The sequence below is a fragment of the Aedes albopictus genome, chromosome 1 (assembly GCF_035046485.1).
Source record: "Aedes albopictus strain Foshan chromosome 1, AalbF5, whole genome shotgun sequence".
NCBI classification, from domain to species: domain Eukaryota; kingdom Metazoa; phylum Arthropoda; class Insecta; order Diptera; family Culicidae; genus Aedes; species Aedes albopictus.
In genome coordinates, this window is record NC_085136.1 from 277,090,458 (window position 1) to 277,117,536 (window position 27,079).

Here is a 27,079-nt window from a genome sequence, read left to right on the forward strand (position 1 = left end):
AGAACTGTTGCATCATTCAACTGATGCAGTCTTCAAAAAATTTCACTCCAAGAGCTGCTGGGATTCAAAACTGCAGGAGCATGATCAGTTCGACGCGCTTATTTCGTTTCAATCCAGGCATGCATTGAATCTTGCCTCATGTATGGGAGGATTGAATCCCATGATTCAATCCTTGATTGATTCCCACAGCAGGAAAATGCATCGCGTTGCCATAGATATTTCATTTGAGTGTTGATGGTAAATGTCGTAAATGTATTATGGACAGTTTGCACGGGAAGTCATTTGATTCCTTGATCATTTCAGGAGAATGGTCTCTGTAATCTGCTTTGGGATTACGAGTTTAACCACCCACAGAAGTGTTTCGAGACGGGGGAACGTTAAGTTCTAGGCTGACGGTTTGTGGTTTTACGGCTGGCTCACAGGGCCCATCACCAACCGTTTAACGTAGGAAACTGGGCTGACCTTCGCGGTAGCTACAGGTTTTGCATTGGTGTTTTCTTCATAGACAAATGCAAAATAGCTGGACTCAAACGCCAGTCTTTGCCGGAGATGGTGCTTTTGAAAGACCCCCAATTTTCCTGCGCTTACGCTAAATTTAAGAATTAAAACCTGAATTAATCCACCTATGGTGAACAGAACCCTTCTTACACTTATTAAAATTATGGCTGTATTATTCGTATTTATGATTGTGATTTTTGGTCATTCTAGAAAATATTGTAGATTTGGCATCAAGCTGATTGGTTTCCATAATAGAATCATCGACCATGGGCTCAACTACCAGAAATGCCAGACGGAATCTCCTATAATCTTGTATGGAATGTTTAAACAAATTTATTATGATGAATTTTATCAAAAATCTCTCGAAAGCGTAAATTTTATTACTCCTAAGTACTCATCGAAAGATATTTAGGAAACAAAATGTCCAAACGGAATGAAATTCAATAGCATTCTACTAGGATGCTGCAACTTTCATTTGGTGATGAGAGAACTCAAATCGATTGACACACGGATGGTCAGTTTATTATGAAGCATTTTTCAAAGACTTCTTAAAAAGTTAAGTTGTATTTCTCCAAAGTACTCCCCGGAAGATATCTCGGTTACAAAATGTCCAATCGGAATGAAATTCAAAAGCGTTCGTCTAGGATTCAGTAGCTTTCGTTTGGGGCCTTAAGAACCCAAATCGGTTAAAGAACGGCTGAGAAATTTATGGTTTATTAAAATTTACACTTTGTCAAAAATATCTAAAATAATTAAGTTGTACTACTCCCTAGCACTCTTTGAAAGATATCTCGGTAACCGAACGTCCAATCAAAATAAAATTCAATAGCGTTCTACTAGGATGTAGTAGCTTTCATTTGCTTCCAAGAGAACTCAAATCGGTCAACAGATGGCTGAGAACCGTGAGTGACATTTTTTTGTAACATACATACACACACACACATACACACACACACACACACATACACACACACGCACATACAGACATTTGCTCAATTCGTCGAGCTGAGTTGATTGGTATATGTGACTCGGCCCTGCGGGCCTCGGATCGAAAGTCGGTTTTCCAAGCGGTATTTATACCCTTCTTATGGGTGTAAGAAGGGTAAAAAGGGTCTACAGTTAACACACAAGAGGGGGCTCATCCTGTGAAAATCCTCCTACACAAAATAAAATGTGATGAAAGTTAAACATTTGCGTTCAATAACAGGGCTTGTCTTTGTACGGTATGCACTACTACCAATTAGTATTTCACCCATATTGCAGTGGAACGGGTAACAGATACCCGAAGGGCCGATTCAAATATGGCGTCCATCATTTTTCTAGATTTCTAGACACCCCCTCCCTACTCTGTTACGCTTTTTGTATACCTATACACGAAGTGTCACATTCTCAGACGCCTCCTCTCCCTCTAAACGATGGACGTCATATTTGAATGACTCCGGAGGGGATTTTTTTCTCCAAAAATAAACGCTGCCAGATCCCAAACAACCAACCTATTCATCGCACTAGTGCACTTGAACGTAGGGATTCAATCTTGGGATTGAATCTCATGCACAAATCCCGCACGCTGGGATTGGAAAAAATCATGATCCAAATCGATCCTGGCATTAAGGATAATTTCAAAGCATGCTTATTTGAATCATGGAGTAGAAGGATGCTCTTGAAAGACTGAACTGATGTAGTTCACGGAGGTTTTCGGAGAGACAGTGGCTCGACGATGACACCAAATACAACCGGTCCAAAGTAGGTGTCCTGCAGAACCTGCAGGATGTTTTCCCGCTAGGTTTAGCTGGCTTGACTTCATCAAGTCGATGGATAGATCGACCTTGTCTGGTGTGCAGAACTGGAGCTGGCTAGAACCTTTTCGTCGAGGATTTCGCAATGGGCAATGTCGATTTCAGAATCGTGCCTATTGACTGCAAACGCAGTTCAATAGTTACCTACTTCAAACATATTATACGTTGCAGGCCACGTTGAAGCAACTCAAAGAGGTAGGTAAGACTGAACGTGATTAGTGAGATCATATGTACTTCAAAATTACCTGTGTGAGTTTTCCGATGTCTATTCAGCGTCTCTTTAGCTGCAAATGTGGCCGAACACTGAAATGAAAAGCAATGTATATGAACTTGAACTTTTCCCTTGACTCGTAATTGTAAAATTTACCTCAGGGCAGCGGTAAGGACGTTCGCCGGTGTGCGATCGACGATGTTTCCGCAAGGCCCCAGTGGACGGAAAGGTTTTGGTGCACAGATCACAAGGGAATGGTTTCTCCCCAGTATGAGTACGGATGTGAATGCTTTGGAACATAAAAGAAAGAAAACGTTACATTCCATATCAACAGGCAGCGACGCACCCTATGCTAGTCTTACTTGAGCAACGAAGAACCATAGAACGCCTTCTCACAGTGCGGGCACTGATAGTCGCGTTTCCGCTTGGCTTCGCCCATGTGATAGCGCAGATGTTCCCGCAGATTGTCCAGTCGGGTGAATTCCTTGCCGCACACTTCGCACGGAAGCAAATACTTGGGAATTTCCCCGCAGCTGGAATGATTCAGGTGACGCTCGAGGTGGTACTTCCGGGTGAAATCTTTTCCGCACTTCAGACACGAGAACGGTTTGCCCACGCTGTGCGTCATCATATGCTCGTTGAGAACTTTTTCCGAGGGACACTTGGCATTGCACTGCGTACAACCGAATGCGCTCGTATCGGAGTGGACGGCCTGCAAGTGTCGCTCCAGATAGTCGTACGCTTTGAACGATTTGGGACACAGCTTGCACTTGATGTGACCGACGTGCGCGGTTGAAACGTCCTCGCCACAGCAGTAGCACGGATTGTCTGGATTGGGATTGCAGTACTTGAAAAATTCTTCGCCCGGTTGAGCCACCATTGCAGCGTTTTTCTCTTTCTCTAGAGTATCTGCGAATTCGCTGATTTTCTCCAGACATTCTGCCTTATGTTTCTTGAAGATCTGGAATTTGTAATGATAGGGTCAATAATTAATTATGTTTTAAAATTATTTGAATACACCCACCTTTGCCGATTTAAAGGTAACGCTGCAAATTTCGCACGTTTTTCCGGGTTTCATCTCGATAATCATCCGGCCATCCTTGGTTGCCACAATGCTGGGTTCGGCGTGCTCCTCGGCCAGTGAATCTACGTTGAGTCCTGTCGCATCCTGGGTGTCCTCATCGACCTGCACCAGTTCCACGTCATGGTCGGTGTCCCCGGTTACGACGTTCAGGCGAAATTTTTCACCCTTTTTAGCCGCTTTCGACATTTTAAATTATAGTTTTTTTTCCTGTTGAAGAATGGAATTAAAAAGATATTTTTTAAAATAATGTACCTATAGTGAACCCTGGGAGAATTTCGCATTTTTTGCAATTCAGGCGATAAGGTTTGTAAGGTGTATACCACCCTTACAACAATGTATTATTGCGAACAAGACTAGAATAAAGTACCTTATCATATTCGTACAGAGTAGGGTAACCCACAATCACAGAGAAATATAGATCAGTGGACACCACACCGCTGATTGTAATGTTACGCCGCCATGCTACTTTGGATACAGATTTTGACAGTTCGTTTGGATACAACGGATTTATCTTCGTGGATCTCTGTTCACTCTGTGTACTATCTATAGGAGAGACGAACGGATCTATTGATGTCTACCAAGCGAGGAACCCATACGCAACCGTAGGCCTAAAAACGGACATATCCTTCATGAGCCTGTTGGTCATCGGTACCTTCGCTGGTTTGCAGTTCGCCATGTTGAACTTTGTCAGCATCGGCTCCACGTATACCTGCTGGTTTAGCGCTATGGTTCCGATCGACCGGGTGATTCGGACTTCGAGTCAACTCTTCGCTGCGCCAAAATCCTTCATACAGAAATGGCGTCCATCTGCTGGATGTCAAAGTTGTGCTTCGCCTCCATGGCCAATAGATATCGCAACGAATTGTAACAAATCGCCGGGGGTTTCGTCATAATCTACCCCCATTCGCTGCGAAAACTCCTCGTTTGCTAGACGCATTTTATGTCGCATCGGCATACAGGATTTGTTTAACTTCGAACTGAATCGCTTAAAAATTTCTTCAATGTAGTTTTGCTGATCGATGAAAATCTCGCGTTCTCTCGTTGTACCGCTAGAGCTAGCAGGTAACGAATCGTTGAATACCGAGTAACTGATGAATAGACTTCGGTATAATCAATTCTAGGTCGCTGCGAACTTTCTTTCACACTCGCCGTTCTACCTGTCCATCAGCTTTACGTTTGGTTTTAAAAATCCATTTCGATCGAATCGCCTTTCTGCCTGGGGGCAGATCGGTCAACTGTCATGTTTCATTCTCCTGCAGAGCTCTGATTTCATCCTCCATTGCTTTCTCACACAGCCTGTGTGCATCACGCTGTAAAATCTGGGACAGCATTTTGACTACAACACACAAAATCGGTATATTTGCCTGGAAATAAGCGCTCCCGACCGCTGCGCCTCAATCCTTGCTCCTGTTTAGCTGGTTTTGTAAGTGCGGTGGGAGCGCACGAGCAGGCATTGTCATCTCTGAGACCAACGGGGTCACTACAGTTCGCCTGATCTTCGTATTGAACTACGGTTGTAGTTACAATCACCACAACTTAAATCTGCTTTCCTGGCTCAATCCAAGTATAGAGTGCCATAAAATCAACTGCTTTTGTTCGCACGCCAGCGAGGAAAACGACCCAAACTCGCCTCCGTTCACTATTACCATGTCTCGACTAATGATGACATCCTTCAGATCCGGATCGTAGATTCTGTACCTCTTCGAGTTCTCGGCATAACCGATAAAGATTCCTACCACAGACTTCGAAACGAACTTCCTTCGCTTTTGTTTGGGAATGTGATACATTGCTTTTGAACCGAAAACTTTATGATGCTGAAGATTCGGCTTGAACCCAAACTCTTTTGCCGTAATTGGGTTGTTTAGTGAAAGAGCTCATTTTTCTGAGTACATATAACGTGATTTCATTGGATTTCAATGCCTTTGTTTTGATGGTTAAATCAACAAAACTGTTTTAATTTTCGTGGATAGAATGACAGTTCAATCGATAAAGTGACAGTTCGACTCGAACAAAAAATCTTCCCCATACAAACTTTGAATGCATTTTAAAAATAGTTCCCGGACTCCAAAAATTACGAAATTTTGGATTTCGGCAAATTTTTGTTCGGAGAATCAGATTATGAAATAATCGGGATACTCCTAAAGAACCTAATTGCTTCTAACGATATGGTCAGACATCGGTTTACTAAGTAAGCTGCTCCGCCTAAAATTTCTTCGGTAACCGCGCATCCGTCAACATGGATTTTGCTTTCTCAACGAGAGTCCGAGGTTCCATCACGCTTCATGCTAAATACCTTTTATTCTTGAATTTACATAATCTGTTCCATTGTCGGTTCGCAGGATCTTCAGTTTCTGTCCAGATTGGCGATCTGCCATCGCTTGGAACACCTGACCGATGTCAAGAAATACACGAACACTTTTCGACTTGCATCATCCGTGAAAGTTAGGAAATAACGGTTTCCTCCTATTGACGGTATTTCAACGGGTCCACATACGCCCGCTTTAATTACATCCAGTGATCTTTTTCTTCTACACAAACTTGAACAAAACGAGTCTCTTGCCTTGTTGCCGTTGACACACTATACGCATTCCAGCTTAGTTTCTTTCTTGAGTTCAATTCAACCCACCATCGATACCAGTTTTTACATACCTTGTTGATTCAAATAACCAAGTCTCTTGTGTCACATTCCAGCTTTGACCGTCAGAAGCGTTTGTGAGTCTGCTTTTGGTTCAATCGATACGATTTGTCCACAACGGATCCATATCCTCCTTTATCCACGACTTCACAGTTTTCTGCATTGAACTTTTTCGTCAGGCCTTTCTTGCAAATTTTGTTCATCGATATGAAAATTAGACGCCAGATCAGGACCTTGCAATACGTCTTGGTTTTCAATTCGACCTTCATCAAGCTCGAGTTCTCCCTTGCCTTTAGCAGATGCGATCGACTGATTATTTGCTGTATCAATCGAGTGCACCAGGTCTTTCTGCTTCTCAGCTCCTAGTCATATGCAAACTTGCTGCAGAATCTAAGAACCAAGCATTCTTCTTTCCGCTATCCATGGTCAGCATGGCACACAGAGCACTTCTCTTGAACTTAGAAGTACCCTGCTTATGGGAAAAAAATTGCAGCAAAATGCCCGAACTTCTGCGCGCGAAGCATGCTTCTGTTTTCTTCTCCGCCTTGGGTTGCCGTAGTTTTTGCTTCATGTATAACGCTTTTTCGATTGACGTCTTCAACAGCCATTTAACATCCTGCAATATCTTCGCCTTCATAACGTTCGCCGAAAGTTCGATCCCCGATGCTTGAAGCCCCACGATCAATGGGTTGTAGTATTCCGGGAGTCCTTTTATTAGCAACGACGCCGACCACTGGTCATTCTAATCTAATCTAATCTAATCTCACACTAACGCAGCCATTACTTGAATGCATCCTGGAAAATGAAGACTTCTCAAGTCTATCATTTTTCTTGTCTAACGGCCAGGCCAACTGCGCAGCATGTACCGCAGAGAAGATTTGAAGGGATAGAACGATTTCAACATAGTCAATATTTGAAAGCATTCTACACCTTGAAATCGAGGGGAAAGATGGAAGCGTGGACCTCCCTTACCAAACGCTTCCAGATAACGATATAGATATTTAAACATGTTCGCAGATATCAATGTGATGATATGTACGATGATTTGCTAAAACATTGATTAGTGCGCCAGCTATGGTGATGGTGATTTACTGAAAAGAGAATAAAGGATTAAGTAATAAATACTGAATAAGGCATAAGTGATACGCTCGTTACAGTTACTATTTTTCAAAAATGGTATTATTAAACAATAAAATTACCTGAATCCCCCTGAAACAAAAGGTTTATTAGCAGTTAAAAACAAATCATAAAATAAAACGTAAACATTACAAAAATACATCAAATTTTAATCTGAAATGCTACCACTGCCTAAAGTGGCAAATAGCAAGATTAAAATTTGATGCAATGTGGTAGATCTTACACCGTAACGCACCGTTCTAAGGTGATCTACCCACGTTACGGGAAGCAACGACGCCGACCACTGGTCATTAACTTCAAATCCGATCTCGCTCAAGCTGTTCCTCGTAGTGACTACTTCGTCCACATAATCCTCCACACAGGCACATTCTTCAAGCATCACGGATGTTACTCTGGTCAAATCTTCGCAAGAGACCGTCGTTCTGGAACGTCTTCTGGATCCCATGTGCATCTCATGCTTCTTTTGATGTCTTCGCTCACTGTAATAGGCTGTAGTTGTTCACCTCAATACTTAAGCATAGCGTCGCCAACACCCTCTCCAGATTTCCAGATCTGGGTCAACCGCCTGTTTTTGTTTCGGTTTGACCGCTCTCCAGGATCCCTCTCGTATCAGTATCATCTTTATCGCAAACGCCCATAATGCGTAGTTCTGTTGTCTTCGCAACTTCTTGATGGCCGGTAGACTCACTGGGTTTCCACAGGCACGCCCGTGGGAATCGTCCGTTGCCCCCTGCAGTTGTTCTACCAATCGCAGATGTCGTCCTCGTATATCCGCTTCCGACACCACGTTGCGTTCTTCGTTTCGAATCATTTTCTGATACTAGCTTTCCGTTATCTTCAGTACTTCAGACATCCTATTGCAGGCACACTGGGCTCTTATAACCACTTGCAGTGGAAACAATAGAGGGCCCATATAGCCGAGGCGGTAAACGCACGGGTATTCAGCATGACCATGCTGAGGGTGACGGGTTCGATTCCCGGTCGGTCCAGGATCTTTTCGTAAAGGAAATTTCCTTGACTTCCTTGGGCATAGAGTATCTTCGTGCCTGCCACACGATATACACATGCAAAATGGTCATTGGCAGAGGAAGCTCTCAGTTAATAACTGTGGAAGTGCTCATAGAACACTAAGCTGAGAAGCAGGCTTTGTCCCAGTGAGAACGTTACGCCAAGAAGAGGAGAGGAGTGGAAACAATAACGTGTGGTGTGCAGTGTCTGAACAAGGAATGAATTTGTTTATCACATCCATTGACTAGCAAATAACCAACTCGGTTGCTAGGACCTAACAAAATCGTAGGTTACTACAATCGCACGCTACGCCTCAACAATGAGGCCGAAATCTTCAACCGCCTTTTCCCCACACTTCCTGTGCCATTTTCGCCGCCTTGACGTGGACATAGTTCACCGATTCAAGAAGTATTACCTTGGCTCTTGCTTTCCGGTTCTTCGCAGGGTCCAAAGCTTCGTAGTTCCCGTCTTGCTTTAGCTTCGGCTTGACGGCTTCCCAGAGATCTTCCGGCTCGAGGTAGGGTAATTCATGTATTCTGGACAAGCTGAGGACAACGTTGGAAAAAACGTCCCCTAGGTTGCTTGAAAACAATTGATTATTTTGCAAAGTTACTTTTAGGCTTATAATATATAAATGTACTTTGCGTTCCTGGTGACAAAAACCTTAACATTTTAAGCTGAGAAAATCACAATTTCCAATCACCTGTTAGAATTGCATTTTGGACACCGAATATATGTTTTGGACACCCTCAGGTATATATAATTTGGACAGGGCAATGAATTAACTACATCGGCTGTTTTCCTACTCTCCGCATCGACCAATGTGGCGCTAGCTTCTATGCGCGAAAAATCGCTAAAAGTAAATCGCAAAAATATTGTATGGCGAATACCATCTAAAGGCAAATTCTTCAAAGGGGAACAAATTATTCGAAAAAACATTTGGTAGTGGTTGTGCACAATGATGACCACTATTAAGCCTCCCAAATATTTTTTCGGTAAAAGCTTTGTATTTCAAGTAATTCAAGTTTAGATGCATTTCGCCATACAAAATTAAATTGATTTACTCCTGCTGATCAACTGTCGTGGCTGCGCGCAAAGCGGGTAGTCCATTATCCCTATTTTCAAGTAAGGGGCCGTTCATAAGCCATGTAGACTTTGGGGGGAGGGGGGGGTCTGGCCAAAGTCTACGCTCCATACAAATTTCAAATTTTTTGTATGGACAAAAGTCTACGAGGGGGGAGGGGGGGGGGTTGAGATTGCCAAATTTAGGTCTACAGGTCGGACTCGATTATCCGGGGATTCAATTAACCGGGGGCCCGATTATCCGGGGCTCGATTATCCGGCAAAAATGGCTTGATTTATAAATTTTTAGATTATCATTTGTCAAAAAACGTGATAAACATCAAATATAACACCTGTAAATAGGATTTAGCCTATTAAAAAAATGTTTTTATCTTTTCACATTTTTCAGCTAAAATTTCATTTTCAAAAAACATGGTTATAATAATACCAGACGTTGAGTTTAGGCACTATAACTTCATGTATCCAGCTTTTTACGCTAAAGCGAGGGGTGATTCGAATATGACGTTTCTTGCCGACAACCGAATTTCAGTTCAATGCTAACCTAGTAGACTGTTTGAGAGTTGTTGATTGAAGTGTCAAAAATTTTCACGGTTTTGTTTTGTACCAACAGTAATCCTCAACGTATTTCCGGTGTTTTCTATTTATTCTGCAGGACAAATTAACTTAGGTTTTTATTCTTTTTAGGTCAGCTGCAAGAGATACACCGCATAATTGACTGGATTTATATGTGAAAATTTGTTAATGACACTCCTTGACGACTCAATCCTGCCCTCATATTGTAATCTTTTGGTGGTGTCCATTTAAAAAGAGCTTAAACAAACGTTTTTCTTTTTAAAACTTCGTATACAGCAGAATGCCGTCTACATATCGATCTATATAAATGAACCAAAAATATTGTGAAAGGCTAGGAAAAGTAGGGATCACAAGCCTTGGGTCAATATTTATATAGCAATAACACTAGTTTACAAAATAAAACGAAAGTCGTGAACTTCTGTCAACGATCAAAATTTTTTAAGTACAATTTAGCCCTGATTTCGAAACCGTTCTTCAAAAAATTTTAAGTAGAGCAGTTTTTGAGTTTTAGCTCAATATCGAGTTTCAAAACTTTTAAAAATATGGAATTTACTAAAATTCAAATATCATGCGTTTTGTTCAACAAATTTCAAATCTTTTTTCATTAATTAAAAGCTGAATACAATACCATTCGATCATCTGAATGCAGGTTTTGCTTCAGATTGATGAAATTCAAGATACTGGCGAGTTTTAGGGACACTCTCCTTAAATTTTAGCCAAATTTCCAAAAATATGTGATGAAATGTATTTTTCTCAATAAGAAAAAAACACTCCAAAAATTCTTTCTCAACATTTGGTTGACATATTATATGTAGCCAAGTTACAGTAAAAAATTCAGCTCAATCGGAACATTGATTACGGAGAATGAGATGTGTGAAGTGAGTGACGTTGCTTAAAAATAGAACAAAAATCGATTTCAAATCATCAACCTATTATGGAAAGTCGAAAAAATTTCCGCTCTACTGTAATTTTTTTCCTTCACGTTTTCGAACTCAGGGCATGATTCTACACCAAAAATGATCATCAGCTTACCGAGTTCAAAAATGCTGTAAACTAGTGTAATTTAATCTTCATCAAGTAAATAAAACTAATTCGTCTGTTAATAAGAAATATTTGCTGTTCAGTTCTTTATAATGAAAGCATATTATTAGGATCTAAATAATGCGTACAGGTCAAATCCAGGCATTGTACGTTGCCAAAAGTAGAATCTTTCTTTGCGAAACAGCTTTTCCATTGCGTTGCCAACCACTCTAAAATCAAGTGAGTGCGTGAAAGTTTTTCCCAATTCTTCATTACACCAACAAAGCTAGCCATGAAAATGTTTGACACTTCTGAGGTCATTTTGACAGACCAAACACATGCACGAAAAAGACGGATCATATATTCTACTTTATCGATTTTGTTGCCGTCCTTTTCATGCTCATGTTACATCTGTCAAAATGGCCTGTGAATTGTCAGTCATTTTGAGGTTAGGTTCGTTGGTGTAATAAAGAATTTAGCCAATTCGAACTCTTGGGCTTCTAACTAGATTGCGTTACACCTGCTCGCATTTGATCTAAAAAAGAACTTAACATTAGATTAAATCAAAAATAAATAGGATAACAGTTTCAAAATACGCTGAGGGTGCGAAACAAATCTTGTGAAAATTTTTGACACTTTCATAAACAAACTCTCTTACAGTCTACTAGGATGGCATTGAACTGAAATTCGGTTGTCGGCAAGAAACGTCATATTCGAATCACCCCTCGCGTTAGCGTAAAAAGCTGGTATGTTTAACGAACAGTTTTTGATTGAAGAATATCAAAAATAAAGGAAAAGAAGCATGGCTCGATTATCCGGGGTGAAATAATTTTGGAGTCACCCGGATAATCGAGTCCGACCTGTACGTGGTTTATGAACAGCCCCTAAGCCATCAGAATAGGGTATGTTTGATCCAATAATCGATATTGAGAAGTATCTACTTTCATTAGCTCTCCGGAACAAGACATACATCGCCGTGCATATCCAAATTACATATGTACAAATTCAATTTTTTTACCCTACGTTTGAACGGGAAACTTATAGGGCACTGCATTGTTTTGATTTTAAATGGGATTTTGACGTTTCTTGGCCTTGTTGTTTACAAAATTTCTGTAAGAGTAAAAGAGAAGGAGAGAATTTCATGCAGTGCCCTATACGTAGCCCAAGTAAAGTAAAGCTAGTATGACACTCTTTGACCAATGCCAAATATTTCAAGATTTTGACAGTGGAATTTTGACCAAGGTGTACCTGGCAAACAAAAATATTTGTCACTCTCGAAAAACGAATAGGGACAAACAGGGCCAAACAACCTGTCAAAATTTATCTGTCAAAAGTGGTCAAATATTTGGCGTCTGGACAAAGAGTGTACATAATAGCACCCTAACTTTGTAGCCAACAATGTATCAAGGTAAGGTAAGTATTGATGAAAAACATCAATGTTTGTGATTGAATCTCATACCAATTTCGAATCAAGCTATACCTTGGTCAGATGAATCTATTTATCTAGGCCTGTTATTGGACAGCAAAATGAATTTCGGTAAACACATCAATCAAGTGCTCCTGAAATGCAAGCGAACCGTGAGTTGCCTATATTCGCTTCTGAATCGGCGTTCTCGCTTAGACAAGAAGCTCAAACTTCTTCTTTACAAAGCAATCATCCGACCCATCATGCTCTACGGTTATCCTGCATGGCAAATTTGTGCCGAAAGTCATCGTAAAAAACTTCAAGTCCAGCAAAACAAGATCTTGAAGATGGTCCTTGATCTGGATCCTTTCTACCGAACGGCTGAGGTTCACCGTATTGCCAAAATAGATACCGTGAATTCCTTTATCGAGCTTGGAATGTCAAAATTTCGCAACCGCTGCCGTATGTCTACCAACCCGCTAATTACCGCTTTGCAGTAAATCTGTCGGAAAGAACAACACCTCTGTGATATTAGTAATAAGGCTATAATTCTACCCCTACCCGATAAATAACTCCAACAATTACACTAGGTTTTTTTCTCTGGCTTTTTCCTAGTCTCTACCACCATTTGTAATTTGCTATAATTGAATTCCCAATGTGGCCTTTGCTAAAAGACAGTTGTAAGACATCAAATCTCTGTTCTAACCTAATGTATACCCAATTAGTTGTAAAAGAAATTGCTGCTGAATCTCATACCATACGAAACATAGTTCACATAGGAGCCAACTTAGGGGGGGGGGGGGGGGGGGGGGCAAGCATGAATTTTGCCCCCCCAATAATTGACGATTTTTAAATTTTCCCATACAAAAAATCAGTAAAAACAGGCTTTGCCCCCCCCAATATTTGACCAAGTTGGCGCCCCTGATAGTTCAGGAAAATTCGATATGAGCCTCTGCACGAATTTGCCCTGTCCTTCTCACTCCCACAGAAAATTTGAAAACAGCGCGCACAGTAAAAGTCACATTTGACTTTTACTGTGCGAACTGTTTTCAAGTTTTCTGTGGGAGTGAGCAGTACGCCAGATTCGTGCAGAGGCTCATAGATAGGTACCAAAGAATAATAATATCAAGAATGCCTACTCCGCTAATGCTCGGGGGACACTACCGCAGCGCTATCTGCGGATGAAAGTTCAATCTTTATGCAATAGTGTGTGTTACCAATGAATTACCTACATCGGCTGTTTTCCTACTCTCCGCATCGATCAATGTGGCGCTAGCTTCTATGCGCGAAAAATCGCTAAAAGCTAATCGCAAAAATATTGTATGGCGAATACCATCTAAAGGCAAATTCTTCAAAGTGGAACACTCGAAAAAATATTTGGTAGTGGTTGTGCACAATGGTGACCACTATTAAGCCTACTAAATATTTTTTCGGGAAAAGTTTTGTATTTCAAGTAATTCAAGTTTAGATGCATTTCGCCATAGAGGTAATCACGTTCAAATGTATGCGTGCCTTTTTTGTAGATGTAGTTGTGAAACTGCGAGGAAAATATTTGCACTCTTGCCCCGGACGTTAGTTTTATCATTATTTACCCGTTTTACCCAAATCGATTGGGTAATATTTGCATATGCAATCTGAGTAGCCTTTCAATCGGCGTGCACTTTTGTGTGAGGAAAAATTTGCGCTAGTGTTCGTGTGTTGAAATGTCACTTATCTCTATACAAATTAAATTGATTTACTCCTGCTGATCAACTGTGGCTGCGCGCAAAGCGGGTAGTCCATTGTATACGGATATCAAAACATACGCACACCACCTTCTCTTATGACAAATCACGCACACTGTTACATAAAGCTACCACTTTGATCCGCTTAGAGAGCGCCACTTGTCTTGTCGTTTGACGTTTATATAGAGAAAGACAGAGAGCATTCTTTTTATATATAAAATTATATTAAAATTATATTAAATTTTTTTTATTCTTTAGGTACCCATATATTTATGAAACTTAATTTTTATGAATTTAATGTTATTGAATAGGTAGTTCCAAATAACTAAATGAGTATGTATTACCATTCATGAATTAAACAAATTTATTCAATGAACAATGTTTGACCATTATATTTTTCATGAGGTTGGGTCAAGCCAATCAATGTTACCCTGTTTCACGGTACCCACAGAGAAATCGACCCTTTTTGGTTTTCAAATGAAATTGATTCAAAATAAAACGCCTAAAGTAAAACCATTGCACAAGCCGTATAATAACCCCTGCGTCTATACTTTAGTCCATTCCGCTATCCACCCCCGCCTGCATAACTTTACACACATCATCACTCATTAGCTCGCAGCGAAGGCACGAAAGTATGAAAAATGGCGATTTCCCCTTGAGTTAGCCCGAGATGATCTACTTGTTGCGTTCCGTCGGTTTCGCAGAAAAAACGTAAACAATCCGATTTCCCCGACGAAGATTCCATCTTACCTTACTGTGAAAATACTCGAACTAGCAAATTAACTGCAACTAAAGCCCTTTAAATGTGAATTTATGCACTAAACTGAACAAAAACTGAAACTTATATCGAGAAAATAAGGGAAGAAAATTACGATTCTCTGCTCGGTCGTCACATCACACCTCGGTTCGGTCGTCTTCTTGACTGAACTCGTTCGACGGCGACGACGGCTCGTTCGGGTCGGGTAAACGCCGAATGGGAAGCAAAAGATGGCCGCATGGCTGGTTGCTTCCAGCAACGCCTGGTTGGCGCTGAATCGCTGAATGGGCGCCCGAATTGCAGAACGGTAGGCGTTTATTGAAAAAATCTTGTTGGAAAATGGTCCGCGTTCGCGGTTGTTCGTGGGAATTTTGAACACGATTGTCCGAAATTGTTAATGTCGTTTTTCGTTTTTGCGGCGGTGCTACACCGCTTCGTGCTACACTTTCCACCACAAAAACGAACATTTTCGGCGCAGTTGCATTGGTGTGCATGAATAAAAACCAAAATATTTACAATTTTGCAAACGCTGATTGGTTGACGCGGTGTACACCTGCTACACTCCCGATTTTCTGAGTGCTGCACTATCTTGAGCGGTGCAGAAAAAGTGCTGCACCGGTGCAGCACGAAAATCAAAAACGAACACTTTCGGTGCAAAAGTGCTGCACCGGTGTAGCACCACCGCAAAAACGAAAACGACATAAAACTTTGGGTCAAAAGTTCTCTAATTGGAAGTCTTCCGGCGAAAATCGCTATACGAAAAGTGTCAAATAATGCAGCTCAGCAGCTGTGTATTTTGTTTATTTTTGTGTGCAGATGACGAATCGTTCGGCCGCTCCAGTCCGTGTGTACGCGTTTTCCTCGCTGTGTGCGGAGTTTTCTCGCGAACGGAGTGTTTCCTGGCATTCTAACACGAGGCGTCGGAGTTACCACACGCGTTTTTAGTGGAGAGAGCTTCCAAATAATTTCGGAGTGTGATCAATATTACAAAGCGTTTTAATATCGAAATTCGTTAAATTTCTTTGAGCTAAGTTTAATTGAAATAGAAGTGTAATATTAGACTAGTGAAAAGTTACATAAAAGTGCGACAGGACGCTAATTTTGTGGAAAGTTGTGGAAAGGAGGTCGTCAGAAGAAAACAAAATGGCGTGCAAAGTGTCGAGCAGAGTAGTGCTAGGAAGAAAATAAAAATGGCGACTGCGGAACAAAAAAAAAAGGAAATTGCAACGGCACACTACACAGCTATGGATACTCAAGGCGAAAATGCAAATGGCGTCCGAACAGACGCGACAATGAACACGCACACGGGAGCAAACAACGGTCAGAAGAAGGTCAACTACCAATACGAGCACGGAGATCAGGGTCCGTTTCGTGTCATGGTTGAGTTAATCGACACACAGGATGGAAGAGTGAAAATCAACAAGTTGTCGCTGGCATGTACACTGCGAAAGATGCCATTGTACAAAACCCACGTAACCGAAATGAAGCAGGTTGGACGTAATAAGTTGATGGTATACTTCAACAATTACCAAATCGCAAACAGGCTGACAACGGATGAACATCTCAAGGACAAAAACTACCGAGCATACATACCACGACATTTGGTCTCTGTCACTGGTGTTATTGCCGGTGTTCCATTGGATATTTCTGCTGAGGAAATCATGGACGAGCTGGAATGTGAGTACCCAGTAATGGCAGTCTACCGTATGAACCGACACGTTAACGGAAAAAAGGAACCAACGATGCGATTGAGCGTAACGTTCAGAGCAGCCAAACTACCCGAGCATGTCAGAATTTTCTGCTGTTCGGTTGGCGTTAGAGCGTTCTACAGGAAAACCGTCTTGTGTCAGAATTGTCTTCGGTACAATCATCTGACAGCGAATTGCAAAAGCAAACGCAGATGCGAGAACTGCTCAAGGGCACACGACAGACAAGAGGAATACAACGAGTGCAGGCAACCACAGCGGTGTTTGTACTGTCGAACGGCGCACAAAACAACGGATTTCAACTGCCCGGAAAGAACCAGACAAAACAATGTACAGGCGATTATGGCACGAACAAGCCTAACGGCGATTGAAGCTGTGGAGCAGTTTCCCATACAAACCCGAAATTATTACGAAGCATTGGTTGACAGAGCACAGGAGCCCACCCCAGCCGAATCTTTCGCATCAATGACAGCAGGAAAGTACAAGGCGCGGTTCGCGCCACCACCCAGACCACGGAAACGCACGGGAGTGACAGAAACGTCGGTCAACATTGCGGATCAAGTAGTGGTAATGCAGGAGAAAAAGAAGAAAACCGATGGAGAATGCGAAACGAATGGAGTTGCCTTGTTCAACAAGTACAAGGTCACGGAGGCGGAAAAGTGGAAGAACCAGCTACGGCAAGCAGCGAAGCAGCAACAAGAGAGGAATGACGGAATGAATGACCTACAGCCCACCCCATCAACGAGCGTGGCGGGTGCATCAAACCAGGAGGATTTCTCAAGGTTTGTTACGAACATGATCGGAGAAGGTAAGGTTAACCCTTTTAGTTTGGAACTGGAATAGCAATGTAAGTTTAAACAAAAATTAAACATTTAGTTAAGAATAGCAAAATGTAGATAGTCATAAATAAAAATAAATGCGATTAGTACAAGCTAATGTTCAGAGTCTGCAAAAAAACAAAGATGAATTATTGCGAGTATTGAATGATGTAAACTACGACGTCGGAGTGTTCTCGGAGACTTGGACTCGTCCAGGAGAGGAGGCAAGCCGAGCGTATAGGATCAGCGGTTATCATCAGATACTAACAGCACGACCAGATGGTTATGGAGGAGTTGGCGTGTACGTCCAGATGAAATACAACTACCAGCAGATAAGCGTCACGGTGCAGTCGGACCAGATTCAAATAGTAGCCGTCAAAGTGCTGAGACTAGATGTCGTCATCGTCGGAGTGTATGTTGCACCATCGGTTCCATCTAACGTTTTTGAGGCGGAACTGAATTCGATCATCGCTCAACTGGAAAGATTCAACAGGATCATCATAGCTGGTGACTTTAATTGCCACCACTATTCGTGGGGCAACAACTATTGCGACAGGAAGGGGACAATTCTGATGGACGCCATCAATGCATCAAATCTCATTGTGATGAACGACGGATCGAAAACGTTCATCCCTATAGACACCACGAAACAAGCAACAGCAATCGACTTGACCATATGTTCGGCAGGGCTGTATTCGCAAACTGATTGGAAAACTATTCCGAAATCCGTTGGGAGAAGCGAACATCTGTTGATCGAAGCCAGTTTGATCACGTCTGATAAAGACCCTAGACCAATCTTCGTAAACCATCAGAGGATAGCCAAAGAGGTTGCAAGCTGGAATGCAGATGATATTCAAAGCTTGGATGACTTCAAAAACAAGGTGAAGCAGTGTGTAGACAGCAACAAGAAAGTAAGCAGGCACACGCCCAAAGCTTGGTGGAGCGATAGAGTGGAAGTGGCATGGAAGGAAAAAATGGAAGCTGTGAAACGGTTTCGTAATTGCAGTACTATTGAAAATGCTATAGAGGTTAAGAAGTGTTCTGCAACATTCACCAGACTGAAGAACGAGGGTATCAAGAAGCAGATTGAAGAGCTTGCTGAAAGCGTGGACCCGCAAACAAGCTCGAAGATCCTGTGGAGCAAAATTGCAAGGATATCAGGAAAAAGAAACAAAAGAAGAGTCAACAATCCGATACAGGAGGATGAACGCCTAGGAGAGGAGTTTTTGGACGTGCACGTTGGACAAAACGATGTAGATATCGAGGTACCAATATCCTACGGACCGGTCTGCCGCTACAATTTGATGGATGCAGACAAGTGGAGCAAGATTCTGGCATCAAAAAATTCGAAGTCGGCACCTTCCGGAGATATGATCACGTACGGAATGCTCAAGCAAATAAAACCAGAGGTTAGAGACGTCATAATAGAACATATAAACCGTATGTTCGTATCAGGTACTTTAACATACCACCTGAAGGAAATCAAAATCGTAGCGATTCCCAAGCCGGGACGTGATCAGAGCACCGTACAGGGAAAAAGGCCAATAGCCTTGATCCCTACAATTACCAAAATCACAAACACAGCCGTGTTGGAGAAGATCCAGAACCATCTACAAGAAAGATGTATTTTACCCGAACTGTCTTTTGGGTTCAGAAGAAACGTTTCAACGTCGACTTGTCTCAACTACGTGGTAAATGCCATTAAACAGAATAAACGAGCCGGGTTTATCACGGCGGTGACTTTCATCGATTTAACAAACGCCTACAATGCCGTAAAAACGGACACCTTGGAGGAGACCATGCAAGAACTACTATTTCCGTCAGAAGTTATAATATGGGTTACGTCCTTTTTGAAAAACAGGAAAATCGCAATGAAGGTAGGAGAAAAAACGTTGACGAGGATAGTAAGCAACGGACTTCCACAGGGCGATGTGATGTCGCCCTCTCTTTTTAACGTGTACACGACAAAACTACACACAATATACGATGAGGACACAATCTTGGTTCAGTTTGCGGATGATTTCGCTCTAATAGTTAGGGCGAAATCCATCGAAGCATTAAACCAAAAAATGCAAATCCACTTGACCAACTTTACTAGTAAAGCGAAGGACCTGAACCTAGAAATCAATCCAAACAAAACGAAGATTATCCTGTTCCATGGAGGAACTCAGCCGCTAAACATAAAAGTCGACAATACTGTGATAGAAAAGGTTAACAGTCACAGGTACCTGGGACTGTACATAGATAGATTTTTGGGGTTTGGAGGCCACATACGGATTATGAAGGAGAAAATACAGGAACGATTGAAGATGCTGAAAGTGATATCTAGCATTCGTAGCGGGGGTCACCCACAGACGATGATCTTGCTGTACAACGCCCTGGTGAGAAGCTGTGTGGAGTACGGGTCATCAACAGTCAACAATACATCAACGACGAACAGAAAGACAATACAAACCGCCTTAAATGCGTGCTTGCGAAAAGTCACTGGATGCAGTAAAACTACACCACTGAACTCGCTGCTAGCAGTAGCAAGTCAGGAGCCGTGGGACATACGTAGCGAGTATATAGCGTGCAAAGAACTTGCAAAAAACGTTGCATACAGAAATCCGATCTATGAGCAGTTGCAAGAGATTGAAGACTACGAAGGAGACAGTGAGAAGCTGACTTACCAGGAAAAGCAGTACTTGGAACATCGCAACATCTTCAACACTATCAGCCCTGTCCGGACGGTGGTGGTCGATCCGGCATCAGCAGAGGTCACCATCAATATGAGCGTAGGAGCCGTGTTCAAAAAGCAAAATACGAACCCGAGGGTGATGAAACAAATGGTGTTAGGACTTCTCAATGGGAAATACAAGACCAGGTGTAAAATTTACACAGATGCATCAAACTTGGATGGAACTTGTGGAATAGGAATCTTCTTGGAGTTCAGCAACCGTAGGATTTCGCTGGAATTGGAGCACCAAACATCGATCATGACGGCCGAACTGTTAGCAATAAAAGTAGCAGCAGACGAGGTCAGAGCGCACCAGGCGAGGGATGCAGTAATTTTCACGGATTCGCTGTCGTCCTGTATGCTGTTGGACCACAGCCAGCGACACTCGGAAAGAAGCGAAATAGCAGATGAAATCATCCGGACTTGTCAGGAATGGAACGTCGATATCCAATGGATTCCAAGTCACATCGACATCAAAGGTAACGATCTGGCTGATGAGTTGGCCAAACACGGAGCACAGCATGGAGAACTCTTCGAACATCCAGTTTTACTGAAGGACGCATATCTACGATTGATGAAAATCAAACAGGAAAAGGTGAACAACTGGTATAAGGATTACGCCAACGAAAAAGGACGAAAGTTTGCAGAAATTCAACCCGAATTTAAAGAGAAGCCTTGGTACTACAACTTGCCTTTGAACAACGTCGAAACAAGAACTCTGAACAGACTGATCACCGGGCACGACTACAGCAAATACTGGCTGCATAAAATGAAGCTGAAAGACAGTCCGATCTGCGATTTCTGCAACGAGATGGAGACCGCGGAACATCTTGTACTTCACTGCAAACGATACTCGCAAATAAGAAAACAATATGACTATGATGGTAAATACCAAAACTCTAAACAGCTATTCGAAGCGAAGGATGTTAATATCCTTCGAGATGTTGTAAGTTTTCTGAGGAAAACTCAATTAAAAATATAAAATGAGTCGAAACTAGTTCCAAACTGTAAACGAATACTTTCCGATCAAAACAAACCGCACCAAGGCAACAGCTGATAGGCCTGATGAGCTAATCGGCTATCCCGCCTACTGAGACCGAAACACTGCAACCGCAGTCATAGGGGTGGGCTGTCAAATCGACGTAAAAGAAGCAGCTGGACGTATGGTCACTGTCACCGGTCCAAACAAACCAGAAGAGAAGAAGAAGAAGAAGTTCGGCCGCTCGTTCTTTGTTCCATTCGTAAAAAAGTTTTAGTTATCAGTGCGAAAGTGATACCTTTTTTGGCCAAAACCTTCACCTGGTCCAGCACCACCACCACCGAGCGGGATGGCTGACTACGACTGGGACCAGCACAACCGCCAGCAGGTGCTGGAAGGTCGTCAAATTCTAGAACGAACGTCCGCCAGCCTTGCCCGATCGAATCGGATCGCCATCGAGACCGAACAGACGGGTCATGAGGTCAGTAGGGGTGGTCAATTAGGACATAGGCTAATAAAATTTATTCAATAATTATTACGCATTTTCCCATTCAGGTAATGTCCGAGCTGGAAGTCCAGAGGGAATCGTTACTGCGCAGTCAACGGCGTTTGGAGAATGCCAACGATGGTCTGTCGAAATCGAGTTCCATTTTGCGGGCTATGAGCAGAAATGTCCTTTACAACAAGTTGATTCTGGTAATGATTATCGTGATGGAAGTGCTGATACTGGTCGGATTGTTGTACCTCAAGCTGAGCCATTGAGTTCAGAAGTTGGATGCACGAGTGCGTATCTTCACTAGAGTAGGTATATGTTAAAATGCATTCCCCTCTGCCTTTGTATTATGCAAATTAGCCAAAGCTATGAACATGATTCGATTAATTATTATTACGTAAATACCTGCTATTGGATAAAAGTTTTCGATGCCCGTAGCCTCTTGTTTGAAAGATATCACTGCCAGTGTTTGAACAGTACCTATATTGTGCTGCCAACATCGACAAAACTTTTCGTCTGCAACAATGTACGGTACTGGCGACCGCCACGGTACAATCTAGAGCGAGCAGATGTCGCCTCAGGATACGCGCACAATCACGAGGGAGCATTGTCAGCCATCAACGACTCAGCCGAGAGCACCATCAGGTACGTGGAAAGAAGTCGACGGAACGAATGGTTCGACGAGGAGCGATTCTGGAGGAAAAGAACACAGTGCGGGCGGTAATGCTGCAGCAGTGAACCCGGCACGTTACATACAGAAGCGAAAACAGTACACTTGCCTCTTTCGGGAGAAAAAGCGCTGCCTGGAATAAGCGGAGTGCGATGAAATGGAATCGCTGTGCCGGTCCCAAGAAATACTAAAGTTCTATCAGAAGCTTCACGCACCTCGCAACGGCTTCGGGCCGCGAGCCGAAATATGTCGGGATAAGGACGGGAGCCTCTTGACGGGCGGACCTGAGGTGATCGAAACGTGGAAACAGCACATCGATGAGCACCTGAATGACGTGGAGAACGTAGGCGTAGGAAATGATCCTGTAACAGGTAGCTCCGGATAATAAATGAAAACACGTACGATCCGATTTACTCGTGAATAATCCGTCTGTTTCACCACTCACTTTTCTACGCGTCCGTACCGTAATCTTCCCGACAACGCTCTCCCCCTTCGTCCCCCTCTCGCTCTCCGCTTCTCATCTAAAGTCCTTTACCTCAAGGTACGTACAAAATTCTCTTTTCTTAGTAGTAGTCTCCTACATCCCACCTCTTTTCTAATTTTCAAAAAGGCACATAATCTTGAAACTGTTTAGGGACCAAACGTGTTCGTTTCTCGGGTCCTTGGATATTAGCATCAGACATTTTTCCGTGGTTCTCAGCTTGAACTTCTGCTTGCGACTCTGTATTTAGTGATGGGAGCCCTGCTTGAACCTGATCTCTCACTCGAATCTTCTGGTTGAATTTCTGCTTTCTTCAAGTGTGATACGTAGCGCTTAAATTCATGTCCTGACAGCAAGGACTTTACAGTTACTTCAGGCCCTGTTCTTCTAACTACCTTAAACATTTCCGAAGAATAATCAGTGTTTAGTTTATGATCCTTTCTCTGTCGTTTAACATATACATAATTGCCCTCTTGGATTTCATTACATCGAGCCTTCCGCTTATTGTCTGCATATTCCTTCCCTTTTTCCTTAACAATTTTGTCCCGATCTCGCACCTCTCCATCCTCCTTATATTCCGGAATTGATGGTAGCTTGTTCCTTATCCTGCGGCCGAACAACAGCTCAGAAGGTGATTTCCCAGTTGTAGGGTGAGTTGTTGAATGGTATGCCAGTAAGTATTTCCTTAGTTCCAAACGCCAATCTTTGCCCAATTCCTGTGCGATCCGCAATCGTTTCAAGATACTCCTGTTCTGACGTTCTACCTCACCGTTTGCTTGGGGCCAGTAAGGGATCGTATTAACCAAGTTGATATTGAACTCTTCGCAGAATCGTTTGAGCTCTCTGCAATCTCCACTCAATTGCGGTCCATTATCAGCTCGCATCGTGGTCGGGACACCAAATCGACCAAACATTGTTGATAGTTCTCGTATTGTGTCGGCAGCAGTAATGGTCCTCATTTCAACAATTTCCACGAAACGGCTGTAGTAATCCACTACCACGAAAAGCCATTGACCTTCCGGTAGAGGTCCTAGAAAGTCGACAGCAATTTCTTGCCATGGTCCATCAGGCAATTGTTTTCTTGCCATAGGCTCTGGTGCATCCGGTGCAGATACCAGTATACAGCCACGACAGTTTTTCACAAACGTTTCTACCTCTTTGTCCAACTTGGGTCACCATACCGATAATCGCATTGTTGATTTCATCATCGAACTCCCCAAGTGACCTTCGTGTGCGATTTGAAGAACCCGGAGTCGCAACGTATTAGGGATCACTATACGGTTACCGCGCAGCAGAATATCCTCCACTCTACACAACTCATTGGCGAAGATCCGGAACTCCGTAGGAAGATCGTCGCGTTTATCTTGGTCAATATACTCCAACACCATCTGTAGTTCTGTATCCGACTTCGTAGCAGTAACCAGCTCATCCCAAGAAACTGCAACAGCATTTGCGGCAAAGTCTGTTATCTCTCTGATCATTATTTCCTCCCGTTGATCGAATGGTACCGGCCTTAGTGTCGTCAATCTAGATAACACATCTGCCTGATTTTGCTCTCCAGGTATATGGGTTACTGAATAATCAAATCCTTGGAGGCGGAGAACCCATCTCTCAATGCGGGCACACGGACGTGAGCGTGGCGTGAACAGGTAGATCAACGCCTTACAGTCAGTCAAAATCTCGAATTCCATCCCGTACAAATAGATGTAAAACTTTTCGACACACCACACTATTGCAAGCGCCTCCTTCTCGGTGTGACAGTATCGTTTCTCCGTATCCGTTAAAGATTTCGAAGCATAGCTGATAATCCGGTGTCGACCTTGTTGATCAACTTGAATGAGCAAGCCACCAAGTCCGATCGGGCTTGCATCAGCCATAACGAGAGTTCTGTCGTTCTTTTGGTAGAATCCTAGAGTAGATGAGCCGGAAAGTACAGTTTTGATTTGGTGAAACGCTTTCTCGTGTTCCGGTAGCCAACTGAATGGGATTCCTTTCCTAGTCAATGCTCGTAACGGTGCATCTATTGTCGCTAAGTTTGGTATGAAACGATTCAAATAATTTGCTAATCCCAGAAAGCTGCGAACCTCATTGGGGTTCTCGGGTCTCCGGAATGCGACCAGGCCTTCAACCTTAGCATCCGATGGTACTATTCCTGAGCTGGTTATCTTATGACCAAGGAACTCAAGTTCCTTTACCCCGAATAAACATTTCTCCCAGTTCAGCTGTACATTCCACGCTTTCAGCCGTGCTAGGACCTGATTTGAATTGAACATATAAAAAAACATATAAACAACTAGATCGATTACAAACAGTTCAAGATATCTTTATTGATACATTTACAAAACCGATAATTAATTTCTTGAAAATATTAGGATTTTTCAACATGAGACAAATAGAAACGATATCGAAACTACTCTACCTTGGCCACTCGTTCATCATGTTCTTGTTTGTCCTTTCCTTCGATGTACACATCGTCGATGTACCACCATGTACCCTCGCATCCTGCTAGTATCGTGTCCATTGTTTTCTGAAAAACTTCTGGCGCCGATACCAACCCAAATGGCATACGTTTGAATCGGTATAGTCCTCGTGCTGTGAGGAACACCATCGCGTCTCTTGACTCTTCATCCAGCTCAAGTTGCAAGAAGGAGTCTTTGACATCTAGCTTACTGCGGACCATATTTGGTCCGATTCTGGCCAAAAAGTCATCGATTACCGGCATCGGGTGTCTTTCTCTTAACACAGCTTCATTAACCCTCCTCAGGTCGAGGCAGATCCGAGGTTCTCCGTTTGCCTTTCCGACCACCACCAAAGGCGATACCCAAGTTACCGGGCCCTTCTTTTCCTCTATGATATCCCTTGCCATTAGTTCCTTCAACTTACTGTTGACCGCTTCCTCCAGAGCTACGGGAACTCGTCGCATTGGTTAAAAAATGGGCTTTACTGTTGGGTCCAGATGAATGTGCACCGATACATCAGAGATCTTAGAAAGCGGTTTCAAGGACTCTGATACTTGATCTACCTCCAGACCCACTTTCAATATTCCCAACATCTTGGATGTCACATCTCCCAAAAGCGATCGCTGGCCCCCTTTGATCACGAAAAACTCGGCTTGCACAGACTTCACTCCAACAACGGTCACGACAGCTTTAAACGTACCCAGCACAGTCAATGGAATGTTGTTCGCATAGCTTTTCAACACCCGGTCGCTTCCTTTTTCACAGTTCAAGACTTCGATTCCGGCTGATTTGAGTGCCTCCCATGCCACATCGGTAATCAAATTTGCCTCGGCACCCGAGTCCACCAACATCGGTTGTGAAACTCCCCCAATCACGCAGGTCACCATGTTCGAATCGTTTCCTGCATAGAAAGCATAATATGTTTTCTGTGGAGTACTCGCTGGGGGTTCACTAGCCTCAATCGCGTTGGATTCGCGCACCTGGTCTTGTGCCGTTGCTCGTTCGACTACCCGAATCCGTTTAGCTTCCGTCGACTCTTCTTTCCAGGGAAAGGCAGACCGGGCTTGTATACGGCATCGAGCTTCGAAATGCCCAGTTCTCTTGCATCGGTTGCACGATTTTCCTCTGGCCGGGCATCGTGTATCAGTCGAGATATGGCCAAAAAGTCCGCATTTGAAACATTTCATTTCCGGCTTTTTGGAGTTTGGCTGGACGCTTCCTGTCGCTCTTGCTCTACCGGGTTGGTATCGAGGCTTAGACTGGATGCCATATACGCGATCGTGTTGCTTTCCTTCTTCCCGAAGCGACCCAAAATCCTTCAACTGCTTCTGAACTCCTTCTAGCGATTTCCCAATTTCTTCGATTTCTTCCACCGAGCGATCCTTCTGCAAGATCTGCTTTCGCAACTCCGCCGATGCACATCCTTCTACTATGGTATCCGTTAGCATGATATCCGTCAGTATCTTGCTAACCGCTGGTTCGTACTTATCAACACCACACTCCGCAATCTGCTGCCTGATCCTGATGACGAACTCGGCAAACCTCTCATCTTCGTTTTGTTTCATCCGCCGTAAGTTATGCCGCTCCAAAACATCCTGCCGCCCCGGTTGAAAAAAATCGTCAAATGCTTGAATAGCCACGTCGTAATATGCCTTCTCTAGAGATACTAGAGCAAATCGTTCGCTATTTGGAAGAGACTGGAACAACGCCTGTAGTTGGGGCCCCCCGAGATGCAGAAGCTTAGCGCGCTTCCGTTTTTGGTCGGTGTTGTCCTCTGATTCAAAATAATACTCCAAAGACCGTTTCCAAACCTGCCATGCTTTATG

At 43.0% G+C, this 27,079-nt stretch overlaps 4 protein-coding genes across 5 annotated transcripts in view; 2 read left to right on the forward strand and 2 right to left on the reverse strand.

Moving 5' to 3' along the window:
- Window positions 1-15,110, reverse strand: part of LOC109412595 (zinc finger protein 271) — a 28,389-nt gene extending 13,279 nt beyond the window's left edge. For both annotated transcript variants that reach the window (XM_062846819.1, XM_062846818.1), the window contains exons 1-5: window positions 14,925-15,110; window positions 3,530-3,796; window positions 2,868-3,466; window positions 2,662-2,794; window positions 2,540-2,597 (exon numbers count right to left, since the gene is read on the reverse strand). In XM_062846819.1, coding sequence (XP_062702803.1) covers window positions 2,540-2,597; window positions 2,662-2,794; window positions 2,868-3,466; window positions 3,530-3,775 — 1,036 coding nt within the window. In that variant the 5' untranslated portion in view covers window positions 3,776-3,796; window positions 14,925-15,110. The remainder of the gene's footprint in view (window positions 1-2,539; window positions 2,598-2,661; window positions 2,795-2,867; window positions 3,467-3,529; window positions 3,797-14,924) is intronic.
- A 616-nt stretch (window positions 15,111-15,726) lies between these two features.
- On the forward strand, window positions 15,727-22,067 carry LOC109397298 (uncharacterized). Its single transcript, XM_029860209.2, has 3 exons — window positions 15,727-15,757; window positions 21,385-21,631; window positions 21,706-22,067. The coding sequence occupies exons 2-3, from the start codon at window positions 21,500-21,502 to the stop codon at window positions 21,910-21,912; spliced, it is 339 nt and encodes a 112-aa protein (XP_029716069.1). The 5' UTR covers window positions 15,727-15,757; window positions 21,385-21,499; the 3' UTR covers window positions 21,913-22,067.
- On the forward strand, window positions 16,224-21,265 carry LOC134291807 (uncharacterized). Its single transcript, XM_062860031.1, has 3 exons — window positions 16,224-17,445; window positions 17,600-21,117; window positions 21,170-21,265. The coding sequence occupies exons 1-3, from the start codon at window positions 16,224-16,226 to the stop codon at window positions 21,263-21,265; spliced, it is 4,836 nt and encodes a 1,611-aa protein (XP_062716015.1).
- Window positions 22,068-25,204: 3,137 nt separating the features above from the next.
- Window positions 25,205-25,717, reverse strand: LOC134291809 (uncharacterized protein K02A2.6-like). Its single transcript, XM_062860040.1, has one exon. The coding sequence runs from the start codon at window positions 25,715-25,717 to the stop codon at window positions 25,205-25,207; it is 513 nt and encodes a 170-aa protein (XP_062716024.1).
- Between the last annotated feature and the right edge of the window lie 1,362 nt (window positions 25,718-27,079).